The sequence below is a fragment of the Solanum lycopersicum genome, chromosome 6 (assembly GCF_036512215.1).
Source record: "Solanum lycopersicum chromosome 6, SLM_r2.1".
Taxonomy (NCBI): domain Eukaryota; kingdom Viridiplantae; phylum Streptophyta; class Magnoliopsida; order Solanales; family Solanaceae; genus Solanum; species Solanum lycopersicum.
Genome location: NC_090805.1, coordinates 20,212,609 through 20,235,015, shown reverse-complemented (window position 1 = coordinate 20,235,015; position 22,407 = coordinate 20,212,609). Strand labels below are relative to the sequence as shown.

The window sequence follows — 22,407 nt, the reverse complement described above, 5'->3', positions numbered from 1 at the left end:
AAAGTTCCCAATTAATGAATGAGGCTAGCCTCAAAGGATGTGCATAATGAAATGAATGATACCAAAGGTGTTAGTCTTTGTTATTGCACAATGAACCCGATTAATGTCTTAAACTACATCCTAGGTATAGTTGGTGTTCACACTAGCCTATGAGCGATATAAAATGAAGTATGTATTAATAAATGAAGTAGACTATGTGCTTTCTAATGAAGGCTCCCTAGTTGAGGTCCCCATATGTTGAGTCCTCATTTTTTGGAAGCATTGATGTCAAGTCCATGATTCCAAGGTTTTATGGCATATGAACGAATGATATGAAAAATTTAATGTGTTATATACAATATGTTATGTTCTATGTGCAAGATGTTATGTGTCGTGTACAATATGATAAGTATGATGACTTTCCTAATCAAAATTTGGAAAGCTCACCCACTTTCCTAATCCAAATTTAGAAAGCTCACTAACTTTCCCAATACCAATTTGGCAAATCCAACGACATGACTTCCATAATCATGTTGTTAGAAAAGAGCTATTCTTAATCATGCATGTCCTTGGTGTGTGCTTGCATATACCCATACATAGTAGATGTGTGTACTAATTTCATACAATTCTGCAATTTTAGGTGCAGGCATAGGTGGACGCAAGAGCTTACAGGTTGACTTTGAAACTATCTGGACGTGGAGCTTTCATCCGGACATGGTAGGACCTCATGATTTTGAGAATGTCTATCATTATTATCTAGCTTAGATGTAGGCTTTAGCTAGTGGAGTATGTTCCACTAGAGTTTCTTTCCACTTTCATTTCAAACTTTGTATTGGTGCCATTTTTGTAAGAATACATTTAATGCAATTATGAACTGTTTCTTTCATTTGATTATCTCCATATTACATGGTTCATTCGTGAACGCCCATGATTTTAAGTTTAAAATGTTTAGAAAGAAATAAGAAACCAAAAAGCTCAAATTTTCCTCTAAAATTAACCTACATGAAATAAGAATGATATAAGTAGGTTTGTCTGTGACCTTTAAGAGGTCAACAACGCCGATCTGCTCTAATGTCTAGATTTTGGTAGTGCTAAATGTAAAAGTGAATTTCAACTTGAATGTGAATGTCAACGTGAATATCAACTCGAATGTAATTGGCAACGTACGTCAATGTGAACATCAGTGTGAAAGGCAACTTAAACATGAACATGAAAATGGACATTAACATCAATGTGAATGTCAACGTCAAAGTTAACGTAAACATAAATATGAACGTTAACATCAAATTCAATGCAAATGTAAAACTCAACATGAATGTCAACGTTAACGTGAATGAAAATATTAACGTAGAAGTAAATGTGAACATCAATGTCAACGTAAGTGTCAATATAAACGTCATTGTGAACATCGACATGAAACTTCAATGTTAACGTCAATGTGAATGTGAACGTCCACTTGATTATGAATGTCAATGGCAATGTCAACTTGAATGTAATTGGCAATGTGAACCTTAACTTAAACGTTATCATAAACGTCAACTTTAACGTGAATATTAACATGAACGTTAACATCAACTTGAATGTTAACATGAATGTCAAATGGAATGTTAACTTGAACGTCAATGTCAATGTCGACGTCAACATTAATGTAAATGTCAACTTGAACAAAAACATAAACATCCATGTTAATATCAACATCATTGTGAACATCAACATCAACGTCAACATAAAAATTAATGCAAAGGTGGAAATCAATATAAACATCAATGTCAACGTCAACATAATCATCAATGTAAAAGTGAATGTCAACGTCAATGTCAATATCAGCATACACATAAATGTCAACGTCAACGTACACGTAAATGTCAACCTAAATGTAAATGTCAACATCAATATTAATGTCAAAAACAACATAAGCGTGAACATAAACATCAACATAAATATGAACGTCAATGCGAATGTCAATGTCAACATCAACATGAACGTCAATGTAAATGTGTATGTGAACATCAACATAAACATGAATGTCAATGTCAACCTAAACTTCATCTTGAACATTAACGTAAAAGTCTATCTTAACGTCAAAATAAACATCAACATCAATGGCTATGTGAATATCAATGTGGACGTCAACCTCAACGTCAATGTAAATGTCAACGTGAATATCAACGTAAAAGTCAATGAGAATCGTATAAGTCAAAGTCAACGTGAATGTAAACGACAATATCAATATCAACGTGAACATCAACATGACTATTAATGAGAACCTAAACGTGAATATGAACGTAAACTTGAACATCAAAGTGAACGTCAGCATGAATGTCTTTGTGAACGTCAACATATATTTCAATGTTAATGACAATGTCAATGTCAACATGCACGTCAACATTAGCGAAATGTAAACATATAAGTGAACGTTAATGTGAATGTGAACGTCAACATACTTGAACGTTAATGTGAACAAAATGTCAATGTCAACGTGAATGTAACATCAACATCAACTTAAACGTGACCATTAATGAGAATGTGAACTTAAATGTCAATGTAAACTTGAACGTCACAGTGAACGTAAACATCAACATCAAGATCACCTTGAACGTTAATGTAAACATCAGTGTGAACGTCAATGTAATGTGAACGTCAATGTGAACGTGAACATGAACATAAATGTCAATATGAATGTCAATGTAACCTTCAATATGAACGTCTACGTGAATGCAATGTTAGCATCAACGTCAATGTGAATGTCATCATAAATGCCAATGTGAATATTAACCTAAACATCAATATTAACAACAATGTTAACATTAACGTGAATGTAGATGTGAATGTGAAAGTCAATGTGAACGTCAAAGTGAATGTCTACTTGAAATTTAACGTGAACGTCAATTGGACTGTCAATGTCAATGACGACATCAACGTCAACGTAAATGGCATCTTGACTGTAAATGTAAATATCAACATAAAAGTCAATGCCATTGTCAGCATAATCTTGAACGTCAACATCAAAGTGAATGTTAATGTCAACATAAAAATGAACGTAAACGTAAACATCGACATAAACGTTAACTTGAATATGAATGTTAACATAAGCATTAAAGTGAACGTCAATGTAAAAGTGAAAGTAAATGTCATGGGATCACCAACGTCAATGTCAATGTGAACGTTAACGTACACATAAATGTTAACGTCCATATTCATGTAAATGTAAACATCAATATCAACATATATGTCAACATTAGCATAAGCGTCAATGTGAACATCAATATCAACATCAACATAAACATCAAGGTGAATGTCAACGTCAACGTCAATGCGAACGTAAATGTTAACATCAATTTGATTGTCAACATAAATGTGAACGTGAACATCAATGTAAACATGAAGGTTAATGTTCACGTCAACGTGAATGTCAATGTGAATGTTAATGTCAACGTCAATGTGAATATCAATGTGAACGTCAATGTGAACATTAACGTTAACATTAACTTAAGCGTCAATATCAATGTTAACGTTAATATCAATGTGAATATGAATGTGAACATTAACGTAAATATAAATGTGTATGTGAAGGTAAACATAAATGTGAATGTCAATGTGTATCATCAACGTCAGTGTCAACTTGAACGTGATTCTTAATGTCAATGTTAACATAAACGTAAATGTCAATATTGACATGAACATCAATGTTAACGTCAATGTCAATATAAAAGTGAACCTGAACCTCAATGTGAACGTTTATGTGAATGTCAACGTGAACGTTAATGTGAAGGAGAATATGAATGTGAACATGAAAGTCAATGTGAATGTAAACATAAATTCGAACGTCAACATGAACGTGAATGCTAATGTAAACCACCATATAAACATGAAGGTCAAGTTAACATCAACCTGAACGTCAACATAAATTTGATCACGTAAACATGGATTAAACGCCAATATAACCTTGAATGTCAACGTCAATATGAACTTCAAGGTTAACATCAACGTGAATGTCAATGTAAATGTTAGCATGACCATCTGTATGAAGATGAACATTAATTTGAACGTTAGTGTGAACATCATCTTTAATGTCAACATGAACTTCAACTTTAATAAAAATGTCAACGTCAATGTCAAGGTAAACAATAGCTTAAACATCAATGTAAAAATATGTGTGAATGTAAATGTTAATGTCAACTTCAACGTCTACATAAATTTCAACATAAACATCAATGTAAAAGTAAACATAAACATAAATATCAACATGAACATTAATGTCAAGGTGAATATAAATGTGAACATCAATGCCAACGTCAACGTCAAAATAAATGTGAACGTCAATCTGAATGCTAGTGTAGTAATCAACATCAACATCAATGTGAAATCCAATGTGAACGTGAACATCAACATGAAAGTAAACATGAACAATAACGTCAACATCAATGGGAACATTAACGTTAACGTCAATGTTAATGTCAATGTCAATGTGATGACATCTTGAATGTAAACTTAAACATGACCGTCAACATGTATGTCAACATTAAAGTCAACTTAATTGTGATTGTAAAAGTCAACTTAAATATGAAAATAATTGTGAATGTAAATATCAATGTGAACGTCAACATAAACATCAATGTGAGAACCAACGTGAATGTGAATGTGAATGTCAACATTATCAAGACCCTCAAAATGTGTTAAGGTGTCTAGAGCCTATCTTGTTCCTAAAAAGATAATAAAATTTTAATTAAGTTATTTATAGTTTGTATAGTTTAGTTGAATGATTTGGGGTCAAACGTCTAAGAACATCCAAGATTTTCGAATGTTAACCATGATATGTGCACGTGTGTCTTAACATGTTTTATGTGTTTGTTTTGATTTAAATTGATATGGAAGGTCCTTACTTGTATATTATTGAATTAACGTTGGAAAATTCAGGGCACGACTCCCAAAGGACCACCAAAGGGGACCTTGAGGAGGACCGAAGAACTTCTTAGACACTACCTTGACCGTGACCATCGACGCCTGGAAAAAGAAACTCTTTAGGCTGACCTACGCACCATCAATTGAGGGTGTGGCTCAAAAAATATACTTGTGATATAATCCCCCTAAATTAAATATTCATTCACCAACAACAGGGCAAATGAATGGCCTGTCACTCCACGACGTCCTGTCGCCCATGCTCGTCGACTGTGCCTGCAACTTCACTGCTAGCGTGTGGTCCATTTATTAAGCTTAGAATATATATTGAATTTGCCTTGAAGGGCATTGTTTGGTATGGTCCACTTATGGTGGAGACGTTTACATTCTTCTACTTTTATATGTGTGATGATCATGCCCTTGAAGTTATTATATGGATGATCAATTGATATGAGGATCTCTTGTTTAGGAAGTTGAAAGATTAAGCCTTCATTCTAATATCATGTTCTAAGGTAACTGATTATATGTGAAGTATATGAATAGTCTTCCACGCTAGTTTTCTTATTTATGTGTGGGGATTATATTGAGTATATGTGATGATCATGATAGGGTTTGGTGTGGTCAAAGATTTCTAAAAATGATGAATAGTCTTATAGTATGACTCTTACGTATATGAACACTATATGAATGTGTGATCAAAGTATGATAGAAGCCTTATATTCTAATGATTAATATCTTCTTGTCTCCAATGATGTAATGTGAGTGTGTGTAGTCTATAGTCCTTGATACTCTATATATGTGTATGATTTGAGTCTTCAGGAATGTTGTACATGGTTTGTGATCCTTAGATGGTGGCTTCCCCAAGGTTATGCAAGAGATATTATGTGATTATGTTGACCAATGCACCCACGCACACTCCATGCATGAATATGAATAGGATTGTTATATGATGATAAAGGAAAGAGTAGTTCTCCTATGCTTCATTACCTATTTCTATGCATGTGAAGTATATGAATGATGAAGATATGAACATGTGTCATATAGAGGTGTTATGTTAAGGTAGATCTCACATTGTATGCACACACACATTATTTATGATTGTATGAACATGTGAAAGGAAATTCTCACATTAAGTAAGGTCTATGATGAAAGGACATTCTCATCTTAGAATCCTTTCAACAATATGTTGTATGAAAGAAGAAGCTCCTAAAGCCTTTTTTAATAACTAATGCACTAAAAGCTAAAAATATTTAAAGTGGGAGTTGGAACCTAGCAACGAGTGAACATAACAATGAGAGTTGGGGCTTCACGTTTAGTAAGTCTGGCTTCCCACTAGGGAACCTTCACATCTAGAAAGTCCAGGTTCCTAGCATAGCTTTTGTCTCATAGATGAAAACCTCCACACTAGTAAGTCAAGGATTTTAGAAGCAATCTCCTTGTTTGATAACTACGTCCCTTCGTAGGTTGTATCTTATGGATTTCACCTAGATACATATGTATTATTGGTTACACCTTAGGCAAGTGTTAACCCTCTCTTTTTGGTGTAGGAGGAGAATAGCGGATTGCATGTATCTCACATGGTATTGTCGGTTAAGGCTAATTCTCCGAAGGTAAGAAATAAACTAAGATAAGATTATGGACTCTAAGCACAACTCCTTTAGAGGATTACTTAGTATATGTAGAAATATAGCCGCAACCCTTGCATTGCACAAGTGAACTTCAAGAAAGGATAAGATTAGTATATATATGCAAGTAAGACTTATTTTATGTGATTTATGAATTGTATGAAACCACTGTTGGTTGACTTTTCTATGTTAAGATATGAACTATTATTATGAGTTTTTATTGGATCTATGGCTTCTAGATGGGTTTACTTAGTATATGTGGGGGTATGAGACTTCATGTGTACATTGCACAAGTAAGCTTGTGATTGTGTTGTGAGTGAGGATTACTTATTGTATGACTAAATGAGTAAGACTAAATCTATAGTTAAGGAAAGAGTCCTTATGTAATACTTTGAAGTAGGTTCCTTATGTCTAATTGTAAGTGAAACTTTTATGACTTGTTAAGTATGTTATGCCTAGTATAGGGCAACTTCATAGGTACGCTTTGTGGAAGAAGTATTATGGGATACTACCAACACAACGCACTAGTGTGACTCTGGGGTTGTCTTAGGCGGTGGTGCTTATGTGAATCTTATGTTTATGATTTGCGCATGACTTTTTAATATATATCAGGTTATGTCACACTCCGAGAGCACACACTAGAAGATATGGCACTCTCGAAGTGCAACAAGGAGTACTTGACATCTCAGATGTCTTGTACAAGCAAATCATTCATTGCATACATGTATGAAAAGTAGTGTGGAATTAAAACTTTTCACACGAAATATCTTAAAACCATTGATAATAAAATATTAACAAATGCTCTGTTTCAACATATGCCAATCTTAGACTCAAGAATATGTAGGACACGTCCCATACAATATGAATATAAAAATAGTTAGTCTATTACAATACTTTGAATAAAAGAAGTCTAAACATAGTTATGTCCTCAATTCAATTGAGGACATACATCAACTCGCTTGAAAGAATCCTACTTTCCAAGCTTTTCTTGAAGACACCTCTCACCTTCAACCTACACCTTTAGGTATAGACAAAATTTATGGAATTAGTACAATGCATGTACTATGTACGGCATAATACATAAAATCATGACAATGGATATTTATGATAAATATGCTTTTTGGATTAAAAGATCACATTAAAAGTATAAGAGCCATATTTAAGCACCGAACATCACATTTAGAACACCATACAAGTCATAGTCATTTTATATCAAATAAGAAAATCTTACCGTAAGCTTACAATGAAATTTATTGTAATTTCAAGTAAATCTCACACATCACAATATAACATCAATAAACAAATCCAAAACACATAACCATGAGATCCTCTTACAAACGGTGATTCTAAGTCTCATTTGAGTGAGTTATGAAGAAATCACCCATACAATCCCTTTAGACATACCTAAGAGATACGTTAGACTGCCTAAGATAAAATCACTCTCACTTCACATTATAGCATATATGATAGTCTCTTTATGAAAAGACTTACTTAAGTAATGCAAGAAGAGACCGTCCATTCATCCTCTTATAGATTACCTATATAATATTTAAAATTACCTAAACTAAGATCATGCCTTCTTATTCAATTTACTTTCCTTATCTAGAGTTATTCTTAAGAATTTCCAAGGTAGGACATGAAATGACTATTCCTTTGACCCATTCATACCTTAACTAAGAAACCTTTATACTAATCTATGTAAGTACATATTCATTAACATGCTTGCCAACTTAAGTCATTATCTTTATTAGTTCATGAAGAGACATTCATGACATAAGGACATTCAAGTAATGGTCTTGGAGAAGACCTAGGAACTCATTCATTAACATCTTCAAAGCCTAATTGTGCAATGTTCAGAGAGCGTCCCATACCACAACCTAAGATTCATAGAACTTCTCCAATTCTAGTAGGTTTCCCATATGATGTTAATAGGCAATAACCTACATTTACAATACTAGTTATTCATGGATGCCGGAGTCATGCACCTACTCCGATGGAGGTTTTACTACATGCTAATTGTAGAAATATGATACATACCATGTAGGCACATGGTTAAGCAATATCGAGAGATTCTTTGATCTCTAATGTCATCTTTGCTAGAACAACTTCCCATGCATACTCACTATGTGTTACCATTTGTTCTCATAGTGTAAGACCCAAAAATGGGTTAGACTATCTAGATCCGAATATGTTTACCATAAGGGTCTAAGGTCTTAATGTGACATTTTTAAATATGCACTCCTCTAGTGAATAGCCTATTAATTTTTAAGAATAGGTATTGGGGGCACATAATCATCCCATTGCAAAATATTCAGCATATTGTAGAATATTGGCTTAAGGTGATTAGACAATTTCTATGTATACATAAGTATTTGAGATATAATCCAATATTGTTTAGGAATTGTACCTGAAATGAAGACCCTAGGATAAATTTATTGATTCTCAACCTAACACATTAGGTACCAGGCATCCAAGTGTATAGCCTAGGTACCATAACACATAATCATTTAGAATGATCATGTAGAGTGATAAGTACCCAAGGATACGGTGAGGACATTTGGGAACAAAAAAAAGAAATGAGAATAAACAATTGTGCAAGAACATGTGCAAGAGAATAAGCGACCAAGCCCCAACCAAATTCGGTTAGGGCGGTTAGGGCAGTTAGGGGCAGGCCCACAGGTGGGGTTGAAGCCATTTGGGGATGATCTTCCTAAAAAACTCTAGCTCTAACTAAATTAACTAAATATCTAATTAACCTAGGGCTAACATAAATTAATTAACTAGTGCACCTGACAACCTATGACCTAACTGGTTGACACTATCATAGCAACTAACTCAAGAAAAATCCTACTACCTAACCTAGGACGGTCCAAAGGGGTTGATTATCGTTCTAATTACATAGGGTAATTTAGTAATTACCCTAAATAACTTAATTAATTATTGAAAAATCATTGTCTTAGCCGAAACGCTTAGAAAATTTCAAGATTTTTCTAAGCAAATGTTCTCCTATTTTTACTCAATTTAGGAATGGTGTTTTGGTCATTAGCTAAATGATTTATTTAATTAAGTTCATTAGCCTAAGTTGAATTAGTCAATATAGATTCCTAAGACATAGACTCACGTTAAATCAATAGAAAACCTACGACCTCTAAACAGTGAACAAGCGGGAGAAAAATAGAAAATCACTTAGGCGATTTCAAGACTTTCTTCAAGGTTTTCGTGAAAAAAGTGTAAGGTGATCTTGGTAGATTCAATTGTATAGTAAGGTATGAGTTTTATATTCTTGAATTCATTCTCCAAGAGACTTTAAACTTTTTGGAATCAAGAATATCGAAACTAGGATTGTTCCCAATGAATTGCATTCATCTCCTTAGTTCTCTCTATATCCGATTCTTATAATTTGTATGATGTAAATCTCGAGCATGTTCATTGTATGTGGAGCTAACTGATCATTATGTGTACGTTTTCGTGATTTATATGTCAAATTAGACCTACATGTTAGATCTTCATGCTTAGAGTATTATTTACGTGAGATATGACTGTTGTAATGCCTACTTGTGTTTGAGAAGATGAAATTGTTATAAGCTATTCATTGAATTGTTCCATAGACTAATCAAAGGTAAATAGTTGGATTAATTAGCATCATAGAATACTATAATGTATTCATGAAGTAATTGAATTGGCTAGTGATAATACTCAGACAAGTATCTAGTGAAATTATTATTAATGCCAACAAATCAGCTAGCAAAACTATGTCGAAGATATTATATCCCAAAATGTGTGAGGTCATAACAATCTTAACTCAATGAAGTCATAACACAGGGTATTCCATTAAATGGAATAAGTCTCAACATACCCTATCCACATGAAATTCTGAACATAATAGCATTGCATAAGTAGTTATAACTTTCATAAAAAATGGTACAAAACAACAAATAAACATTGAACAACTTAAGCTGAGTAAAGAAATAACGAAAAGCTTAAGTTATGAAATTGACCTAATATAGAGTGTTAAAAGAAGTGATACGAGTCTCAATTACACTTAATCATTATGTAAAGAATACTCATATAAGAGGATGCTAAAGTCCGTGAGACAAGTCTCACTTGCACTATGATGATGTAAGACTTAAGTTCTTTTTCATCAAGTATATAAAGGGATTACCAGTCATCTATAGAGTTAACTAAACCTCATACTCGAAGCAATATTCCATAATGTTTGAGTCAACTCCAATAGATATGAAGTAAAGATAGATATGATCTTAAGATCCAATAGACTTGCAATGAGCTTGTGCCAGCACATGTAAGCCTTATGAGAGGAGATCACCACCCAGGTGGTCCAGTGTCTCCGTACATCTCCTAGTCTTAGAACTATGTTTGCAAGCATAGTGTACTAGACTAAGAATGCTTGAACTAGGTTTCACTTTGGCCAGTGATTCACCTCTTTTCGGTGTGGGGTAGACACTCGATTTTATGTTTAGCTCACATGATCTTTGTCGGCTAAAGCTTAGGAAAGCACTCCATTAACTGTAGCCGTGAAACCTTATTTTCGGTGTGGGGAAGACACAGACTTTGTTCCACTTTAGCAGGTGAACCCTCCTTTTCTGTGTGGGGTAGACATAGAACTTTGTTCACCTTAACCGGAGAGTAACCCCATTTCAGTGTGGGGGAGACACTTTATTTCATGTTATCTCGCATGATCTAATTCTGTTTTTGCTAAAGAAATCTTTAAGAGAGTAAGAAAGAATGATTGTACAATGCTCAAAGTGAACAACAGAGCAAAGAAGTAGAATCGTAAGTTCTTAGTGAACTAATTATATCAAGAGCATAAGAATCTTAATCATTGATATTAATTAGAATAGAGTTTTAACAAGTTAGTGGTTTATGCCAATATTGAAGTATGAATATATGCCTAGAAGATTAAATATTAGGTAAAAAACTGATTAATGGGCATAGCCAATTAATGATTGTCTTATAAATACATTCATACCCAATTTAAGAATGAAATATTTAACTTGTAAGTACGATAGACAAATCATTTCCTTAGTCATGTGAATTACTTACTCGATTCATTGTATGTATGGGACTATAATGAATCATTGCACTTGTAAGTGAACTTAGGATAAAAGGAGATCATTCACCTGCACAATAGAAAGAAGAAAAGACTGAAAAATAAACTAAGGTTGGGAATAGGAGCTCTCGGCTTAAGGGATAAAAATAATAAATTTTTGTTTAAGTTGTTCTAAAATTATGTTCATGATTCAAAGGTCTTATGTTCATATAGAAAATGAGTTGAATGTCTTAATTTCATGAGAACATGTCATATTCATAGCATGAATCATAAGTAACGATTTAAGAAAGTAAAGTGGCTTAACATTCTAGAAACAACATGTTACTTTAGGAAGAGCTTTACTTGATCATGCATAGTCCTTAAGTGTTTATGTGAATACACCCATACTTTGTACAAGTGTGTACTAACACCATACATTATTACTATTTATATAGGTGCAGGTTCTAGAGAAGATTGAAGATTCGACGATGTAGGTCTTCTTGAGTTCTAAGGTGCTACACTTTATTATTCTAGATTCAGTAAAATAGTCATAGCTTGTGGATGTAGTTCAGAGCGTTTCATTTCAAATATTTGTTCAAGCGTTTGTAATAAGGTTGATTGGCAAACTATTATTATTAATATGATTCTCTATTTCGATAGTTAAATGTTTATAGATGGCTTCTTTAGTTTGAGCTTATTCGAATATATCTCTTATGTAGTATCATACAAAATCTATGTACACTTCAATAAGTAATAAAAAGTTATTAATTTTTAGAAAATTTAACTGTATGATTGTGATGAAAGATAAAAAGAGGCTTGTCTGCGACCTCTGAGAGGTTAACGACGCCGGTTGCGTTCGGATTCCATAATTCCGGTGTGACACCAAAACTTGTTTATAATATTTTATTGAGGCAGATACTGAAGATTAAAGTGAATTGGAAGTCAAACATCAAGGGACGACTTAGATGTTCGACGACTAGTCACCTATGTGCCTCATGTGTCTATACGTGCTTATATTTGTATGTCATAAGATTATTAGGTCCTTATATAAGCTACAATAATGTTTACAGGCAGTATTTTAAGTTTGAGGAAGTATTGAGGTCAAACGTCCAAGACGTCCAAAAGTAGCCCTTGATACGTGCATGTATGTCTTTAGTGTGTCTTGCATGTTTGTATGTGTTTTATGTGTTCGTTTTGGGTGGAACTGATTTAGATTGGACGTGACATGTTAAAATATATATTTAAATTTAAAACTTCAGGATACGACTCCCCAAGGGCCCTATAAAAGGCCCTAAAGGAGAACCCAAAGGCTGTCAAGACACTTCCTGTGCAGTGTCAATCGACGAAGCCAAAGGACGGCTCGTCAGTCCACCAACGGCCCCTCGATGGTAAGGATTCGATGGAAATTTAGAATGGTGAAGTATTAAAGATATTTTCAAGCCTCATACCCAAATTATGGCCTGCAGTACGGCCCGTCAATATACATATTGGGCGTCCATGGGTCTGCCAATGCAGGCTGTGTAAAATAGTCATGCACATTGTCACGTTATGTGGTGAATGGTAAATTGACCCCACATGCTAAACTGGCCCTAGTTTGTTTATTTTGTGTTTTTAGGGTGTATTTAAGTTATAAAAAACGTGAAAACCCCATGCCCACTTCAATTTACAAAAACTTGTCTTCCTTCAAAAGCAAACTCTCTCTAGAACCTCCATTGAAGGTGAAGCTCAAAAACAGATCGGAAACTCATTAAAAATTGTGGAAGGATGGACTAAATGTGTTTATGTTGATTTATGCATGAAACGTCTTAGTACGACTCCCCAAAGATTAACCAAAGGCTCTAGAGGAGGACCATTGCATTTGAAGTCAAACACTACCTAGGCAGTGTTAATCCATGAGGGAGCATCGATGCCATCCATCGACCAACACTTAGACATTTCGTTGGATTGCCTTATGTTCACAATTTTTGACAGAGACTACAAATGTGCAGAATTAAGGGGGATGGTCGTCGACTCACAAATGGACCGTCGACGAGGTCTCGTCAATGAGGGTCCAATTTTCATGCATGTTTTAAACTAATTCTTGAATAATTTATTAAGGGGTTTGGTGGTAAGTTAGGGAATGCAACTCACAAAACAAAGCTCTCTTCCTTCTCTCTTCTTTCTCTCTGTATTGGAATACACCATTGAATACTACTAAGTTATGGGAGGGTTTAAAGACTTAAAAGGATCAATTTCTTCCATCAATATTGATCAATTAACAAGGTATGCAATCTAATTCACGTTTGAGACCTTTTTCCGCAAAGGGTTCCATCAAATTGATTTCCACAATTGGGTTTTCAAGTAGGTTTTAATCCAATACGAAATTAATGTTATGAAATGATTTGTTTATTAATTCATTTAGATATAACGAATATATGAACATGTATTCTAACCTAATTATGGTATATCTTGATGGTTTAATCGATTATGTAGAAGATGACCCTTAACCCTTATACTTAGGTTTTGATCTCGATATGAATGAGGTTGTATTGTTTCAATTGACTTGGTTATTGTTGAATTATACTAGATGATGTTGTTAAACTAATAATGAATGAATTAGGTAACTTTTAATATTTCATGTTAGTTCTTAAGAAGATGATCTAGGTTGTGAAGTATGTTTGAGTATTGACCTAAGTATCTTGTCTTAAGCTTTGATGTAGTATTGAATTGTGATGTACTTATTCTTCGTGTCTTTTTATTATGTTGGTTATTGACTTATGATGATGAATAACTAAATTGGGTTGAGTTGAAGGTTATGTTAAGACCTTCATGATGAAATTTGGAAGGAGATTTAGTAAATCTTATGATCCCTATCTTTTACTTAAAATTATGGTTAATTGTGATTAAGTCATGATATTGTATTTAAGTATGTCTTGTATTAGGATTGATAGGTTTGTATGATGTTGAATTAAAATGTCTTGATTATGATTGTGAGGTGTTGGCTAAAGATGTACATGTTATAAGGAGTGTGAATCATTTACAAATGTTCATTATCATGATATGAAGATGTTAATATGCTAACCTCACCTATATGAATTGTAATGAAAGGATTTATACTCATGCAATGTTATTGATCTATTAATGATGATTATTATATAAGGGGTAGACCCTATGACCTAAACTAAACTATTATTGATAATAAAGTCTTAAAGACATTTCAAAAAAGGACTCTAGCTTAGAACCGATTGAATGGGAGTGAGTAGTGTCACTTCAAAATAGGGAAGGTAGGATCACTAATCTACTCTTGAGATTTGACAGTACAGTGCACGTAAGCATAAATAGGGTCCAAACTATATCTCCTAGTTCTTGAACTATGTTTCCCCCACAGAAATACAAGCTAATGGATCCACGTGGTTGTTGTGTTACATGTTTTGTAATACCTTAGCAAGTAGTCCGCCTTCCTTTTTTGTAGGATTTTACGACACATGATTCAACATTAGTTCATGTGGTCTATGTTGGTTAGGGTAAGATGATCCCAAAAGGAAAAATGAACTAAAGGATTTAACTCTAACTATGAAAACCTAAGGGATTAAGCTTAGTCAAGTTAGGGGTATCAGACTCTACCCAAGCATTGCGCTAGTTATCCTTTAGGGGAGACTTAGGAGGATGATAGTATGTATTAAAATTCTTATAGTCTTATATGAAATGTATATAATATTCTTGCACTTTGCTGATATTATATATTTGTTGGTGTCACCTATGAATATGTGATGGTTTATATTGTTAAAGTATGATGTTTAGTATTTTTAACTGTTATGATATGTGAAGTAGGGTGTTAGTCATGATTCTTGTTGGGTTACTTCATTGAGTAAGGTTATGCGGCTTTGCTTAGTCATTGTGCTTGTTAATTTGATATGGGTCATGGGTAAATTGTCTCGCTTTTGTTTTGTTTAAATTACTCTTATACATGCTTGTTGATAATATGACTCGATGATAGAGTTACTTGAATATTTATTCGAGTATATGCTGCGCATGTTGACTTGACTAGTTTTTATGTAGTTTGTCTTGTAATGTACATGCCTATGACTTAATGAACATGTCCTATTGATTTATATGGTTTTGTTGAATATGCATAAGTGTTTTCAAAGTAAAGTGCATATTTTATGACATGTCCCTTTTACTTAGCATGTTTTCATAGTATGTGTGCATATGGGCTCATACTTAGAAAAAGTGGTGTACTAATCTCATTTCTTCCTTTCCCCAACATTTTAGGTTCCGGTCGTTGATGTTCTTTGAAGACGACTTGAAGAAGGCTTGGAACTCTTGATCATCCTAGTACGGTACGTCCTCAATTTCCAAGGGCGATATCACTCTCTAGCTTATGAAGTTGCTTTTCAGTTAAAGACTTCTACGGTTCTTTCTTTCTATTTAGTATGACGCATTGTATAGCCCATGTGAGGAATTTTTACTTTAATGTATGCGTTATGCCCAAGTTCTTACAGTCTTATTAGATGGTTATGAGATGACATGACTATTATGACTATTATGTTATATTATATTTTATTTACTTATGTGCAATAACATAGAAGACTAACTAATCTTCCTATAAAAAAGGTCTATGTATACTCGATATATATATGTTATGTGTATGTAAAGGTCTATGTAAACCTCCAAGTAGATGTAATGAAAATGTTTTAAATTTCCATACAAATTTTACCTATGAATTTAATGATGTGAGCTAAGAGGCTAGTCTTAGTCGTCAAAGAGGAAAACAGCGCCGGTTACGTCTAGGGGGTAAACACGAATGTGAAAAACTTGGTATCAGAGCATGAGATTTAATATTATTGAGGTTATGTCTCTCTCAACCATGCCTATTTAGGTTCAGATTCATAATTGTGATGTGTACCACACTTAGGAATAAGAATCTATTTGATGCTTAGGAAACTCTCACCTTCTTGAAAATCCAATATCGTTCCATTAGAGTATATTTATTGTGTGATTTTGCATCTAATCCTATTATTGTGATTATAGGGATATGAATACTCAAAGGAACGAGACACAGAGACTTGAAGAAGAGATTGTCAATGCATGAGCTCTTCCCTGTTGTGATCAAGTTCCTCCTCTTCAGGAAGATGAGAATGTGGACCAAGCTCTGGTGAATCCTCCTCCTTTGAAGGATGAGAACATAAGGGATGCTCTTCTCAAAATGACTCAAGCCATAACTACCCAAGCACAAGACACCATTACTCAACCTCAAGCCATGAGGACCCAAGCTAATCAGGAGGTTGTACCAAGGGCAAATCAAAAATTTCCTACTATGGACTCTTGTCTAAGAGACTTAACTTAGATGAATCCTCCTAGTTTCTACGGTTCAAAATTTTAAGAAACCCCCAAAGAGTTCATTGATTAAGTCTAGAAGATACTTTTAGCTATAGGGTTGTCAACTAGTGAGAAGGCTGAGTTAGCCATTTATCAACTCAAGGATGTTGCTCAAGCAGGTATGTCAAATGGAGGGATAATAGAACGTTAAGGGGTGGTCCGAGGACTTGGGAGATCTTTAAAAGGATTTTTTTGATCAGTTCTTTCCTAGGGAGAAAAGGGAAGCTAAAGTGGTGGAGTTAATCAACATTTTCCAAAGAGGTATGAGTGTGCATGAATACTCATAGAAATCCACTAAATTTTAAGAATATGCTACTACTTTGGTTTCTGATCCTAGTGATAAAATAAGCCACTTTGTGATAAGGGTGTCAGATGATTTGCAAGAGGAGTATCATTCATCTATGCGACATGAAAAAATGAACATTTCTTGTATTATGGTGCATGACCAACAGGTAAAGGAGGCATGGGCTAAGAGGAATAGTAGAGATTCTAGAGGGCAAGATCTTTTGGTGGTGGTTCTTCAAAGAATAGGCTTGAGATACAAGACTAGCCTTGATTTAAGAAGCGAATTTCTAAATAGGTTCCTTACAATTTCGCTAAGGCTAGTGGTTACAGGGTGTCTAACCCTAAGCCTAATAAGGGAAAAGACACCACTTCACCAACAAAAAAAGCCAACTTGTGGAAAGTGTAGAGAGAGGCACTATAGTGATTTTCTTAATGGAACGGGCAATTGTTTTGGTTCACGGAAAAGTGAGCATAAGTTCAGGGATTTCCCTAATGTGAGAGGTCAAGACAAGGGTAGTTGTCAAGCTCAAGCAAGTGGTTCAAATGAGGCTCGAAACAAGAACCGTTTCTATGCTATCAACGCTAGAGAAAAACAAGAAACCTCTTCCTATGTGGTGACAGGTATGTTGAAATTCTTTTTTATTGATGTTTATCCTTTACATGATTCCAGTGCTACCTTGTCATTTATTACACCTCTTGTAGATAAAAAGTTTGCGATTTTGCCCGATATTTTGCATGAACCTTTTTTAGTTTCTACTCCGGTAGGTGAGTCTGTCTTTGCAAAAAGGGTGTCTAGAAATAGTCCAATAATGTTGCCTAATAGAGTTTCTTATTTTGAGCTAGTACAACTTGATATGTTTGATTTTGATATTATCTTGGGTATGGATTTGTTGCATGCTTGCTTTTCCCCTATTGATTGTAGAACAAGGGTGCTGAAGTTTAACTTTCCAAATGAATCCGTTGTAGAGTGGAAGTGGGAAAATTCAATCCCTAAAGGTCCTGTCATCTCTTGTCTAAAACCTTGCAAAATGATCTCAAAATTTTATCTTTATCACATCGTAAATGTCCAAGATTTAGAATCCAAAATTCCTTCCATTGAGTCGGTCCCCTAAGTGAGTGAATTTTTTATGGTCTCTCCTAATGATCTTTCTGGTATTCCTCTTGAGCGGGAAATTGATTTAGATATCTATTTGCCACCGGATACGAATCCCATTTAAATTCCTTCTTATCAGATGGTCAAGATCGAATTGAAAGAGTTGAAGGCTTAACTCAAATATTTACTACACAAAGCCTTCATTATATATAGTATTTTGCAATGAGGTTCTCAGGTTTTGTTTGGAAAGAATAAGGATGGGTCATTAAGAATGTGTATTGATTATTTCCAACATAATAAAGTCACTATTAAGAACATGTATCCTCTCCCACTGATAGATGACTTGTTTGATCAACTTATAGGGGTAAGCTCATTTTCTAAGATTGACTTGAGATTGGGGAATCACAAACTTAGAGTGAGAGGTGAGGATATACCAAAGATGACATTTCGGACTACATATGGTAACTATGAGTTCTTGGTAATGTCGTTTGGTATCACAAATGCTCCGGCGACATTAATGGACCTAATGAATAAGGTGTTTCGAAGTTACCTAGATTTATTTGTAATTTTTCATTGACTACATAGTGGTACAATTGAAAAATGAAGGCGATCAAATGAACCATTTAAGGGTGGTGTTGTAATTACTCAAAGAACATCAATTGTTTGCCAAGTATAACAAATGTAAATTTTTGTTGAGGTCGGTGACATTTCTTTGTCATATAATCTCTAGTGAAGGAGTTGAGGTTGATCTAATGAAGAGTGGAAGTGAAAAATTAGCGTAGACTATTGACTCCAACTTACATTATGAGTGTCTTGGTTTAGCGGGTTATTAACTCAGGTTTGAGGATGGTTTGGCATCCATGACATCTCCCTAGACTATTTGACCAAAAATTAAGATATTTGAGTGGTCGGAGGCATGTAAGAGAAGTTTTCAAATGTTGAAAGATAGGGTTACTTCTTCTCTGGTGTTGACCTTATTGAATGGTACAAAGGGTTTTATTTTTTATTGTAATGCATCCCGAGTGGGATTAGGGTGTGTTCTAATGTAACATTGGAAGGTTTTATATACCGTGGCTTCATAGTATTTTTAATGCTTTTTCCTTCAGTTTATTGTGTGTCCAAAACCCTTTTTGTATGTATTTTTATGTAAGTTTCTCTTTATTTGCAGGAAATCTGTCTAAAGATGAAGGCATCCGCTTTTGAGCAACAAATGCAGAGAAGTTACCACCTACGGAGCTCGTGACGGTCCGTAGGTTGCATCGTAGTGAAGATGCTGAAGGAAGATGGGGAATTCTTACCTAAATATCTGAATATCATGACGTACCATCATAGCAATGATGGTCCGTCCTGCTGGTTTGTCGTGATGATCAAAGAGTAGTCCCACTACCAGTATTCCAAGAAGTTTAAGTGTTATGGAACGAAGACCCTCGACGGATGGTCTTGCTTAAAATGGACCGTCGTGCTTTCTTTTTCACCCAAACTGATCTTTTTTGCGAATAATGTGTTGGCCCTGGTCCCTCCTTAAACATGTGAACCTCAGCTTATGCCAAAAGCATAAAATGATGGTGGCTAATGTAGTAAACAACCTTTTCGTGGCCAAACCCAGTTTTAGGTACTGTGTACTTTCACTCAGTTGTGTACTTTGACTCATGGAAAAGCCATGAGTTGAGGGTGACTTTATGAGGAACGCTCTGGAAAGTGGGGTTGAAAGAACAAAGAAAGAGAAAGAACAAAAGTTAGGTGTCTCAAGAACCATTTGAAAGAAAATTGAAAATAAAATAATATAAAAAAATAATAAATACAAGCAAGAAAAGAAGAGTCACTTGAAGAAAGAAGGGAAAATAGCAAAGTGAAAGCATATAAGAAATTGGGAGAAATAAAATCATAAAATGTGGTATGTTTAGCCGATATGTTAAGGAGGTCAAAAAGTCACTAAAGTATACCTAAATATACCCTACCTGACCCTGAGCCTATGTTTCAAGCTAAGAATGTCCTATTGTGATCCTACGAGTTGTATGGCGGACTTAAAGAACTGAAAATAAGGGCAAGCTTATGGCAAAATGTATGAATGAGTTGTAAATTTCTTCTGAGAGTGAGTGTTGAAAAGTAATCCTTATATTTAAACTGAAATCATTCTGTGAAAAATAAAGATGTTATTTTTAAGTGAGGACACTAGTTGCAATACCAGAAATATTAGCACCTCGGTGAGAAATTGAAGAGGATAGGTGTCAGTGCGTGGTGAGTGTGTGTCATGGTCAGATTCCACATAATTCAAGCCTAATAGTGATAACATGCATAAACATGATGAGACTGATCGGGATTGATAAAAATGATTGTGAAAGATAAAATATGGTTACTATTGTACAAAGATTTTGTACTGAGTCATAGTACGTCGCTTGAGGACAAACAACGAATTTAAGTTAAGGGTGTTCATATATTGTGGTTTCACGGTATTTTTAATGATTTTTCCTTCTGTTTAGTGTGTGTTCAAAAGCCTTTTTGCATTGTTTTTATGTAAGTTTCTCTTTATTTCAAGGAAATCTGTCTAAAGATGAATGCGAAAGTTTTTATGCAAGAAATGAAGAAAAGTTACCACCTACAGAGCTTTTGATGGCTCATCGATCTTGTGACGGTCCGTAGGTGACATCGTAGTGAAGCTGCTTAAGGAAAATGGAGAAGTATGACCTAAGTGTGGGATTGCAATGTTCATGATGGACCGTCATTGCCATGAAAGTCAATCCTGCTTGTTTGTCGTGATGATCAGAGAATAGTCTCAGTACCCAAATTCCAAGAAGTTTAAGTGTTATGAAACGAAGACCCTCGATGGACCGTCGTGCTTGGAATGGTCCGTCATACCTTTTCGTCGAGGGTAATGAAGAAATCAACAGAAGGATTTGTAAAGTATAGGATGACGGAGGGCATGACGGCCCCTCGTGACCAGGACGACCCGTCACGAGGTCCTTCGACTCGGATGCGTTTTGAAAGATTTTCAGCAATAAGAGTCCTTCTTCTATTAGGTTTATGTTTTATTATAAATAGTTGGAAAACCCTCTTTTTGGGGTTCGACTCTTTGTTAGTAGACTCTTTATTATGAGACTTTTTGATTGTTAGACCATTGGAGAATCTTTAGTCCTCGATTAATTTCTGAAATTGAGACACTATTTGTGTAATTGATTGTTGGTGTGTTTGTTGATTAATCAAGTGAACTTCTGGATTTTATTTTTTCTCATTGAATTAAGTGCATGAATTTTTATATTACAGATATGAATTTTATTATCATGAATACGGGTAGCTAAACTCTATAACTAGGTTTGTGGGAATCATGGGTGAACAATGAGGTAAAATCTAACTAAAATAACAATTCTAGAATAGTGTCTTGCATGTACTGATAATTCTTTCATTTAGAAGTCTTTTTAACGGATGGATAACATTAGAGATCGCATTAATGTTACTTGCCGGTCCAAGGAGGTAGATAATAGAAAAAAGAATTATCAACATAGATATAGGTATTAGGCACATCCCACCTTAGTTTGAAGGAATATGAACCTGTAAAACTCATTCATACACATTAAGACACAAAGACATTCTAAGGCACACTTTTCGAATGCCATGGACGTTATTGGTCGATTGAACTCCAAACTTAACAAAACTTCACACACTGCCTAAGAACATCAAATTATATCATTTTGTCCAAAGTTCAACTCAAGAATCAATTACAAGGTTGTAGTTCACCTTATTTTGTTTTGGGGCGTTACAAATTTGAAATACTTCCTTGAATTAGCTTTTTTTAAACCATGTAGAGAATGATTTAAAACTACTAATATCTCTTCATTTACACAAAATAGTGTTTGATAAGCACATCAAATTAAAAATTATTCAAAAAATGGCGACATGCATAGAAATTTGGCAACAATTGACAAATTTTGAGAATTTAGATGAATACAAGATTCAATGATTGATGGAAGGTTGAAGCAATGTAAAAAATGTGAAGTGTGAAGTTCTGAGATACTAGAGATGCTTACAAGGTTATCAAGGTGAGTTGAATAATGAATAAACACAATCTATATCAAGCTGAAATTTGCTTCCACAGGGCAACAACAAGAGCAATCATCATCAACGCC

At 34.5% G+C, this 22,407-nt stretch overlaps 1 protein-coding gene across 1 annotated transcript; it reads right to left on the bottom strand.

Moving 5' to 3' along the window:
• Nucleotides 1–1,495: 1,495 nt before the first annotated feature.
• LOC138349260 (uncharacterized) lies at nt 1,496–5,184 on the bottom strand. The gene is made up of 5 exons (XM_069299579.1): nt 5,088–5,184; nt 3,925–3,999; nt 3,123–3,467; nt 2,858–2,970; nt 1,496–1,849 (listed from the first exon to the last, which is right to left on the bottom strand). The coding sequence occupies exons 1-5, from the start codon at nt 5,182–5,184 to the stop codon at nt 1,496–1,498; spliced, it is 984 nt and encodes a 327-aa protein (XP_069155680.1).
• Between the last annotated feature and the right edge of the window lie 17,223 nt (nt 5,185–22,407).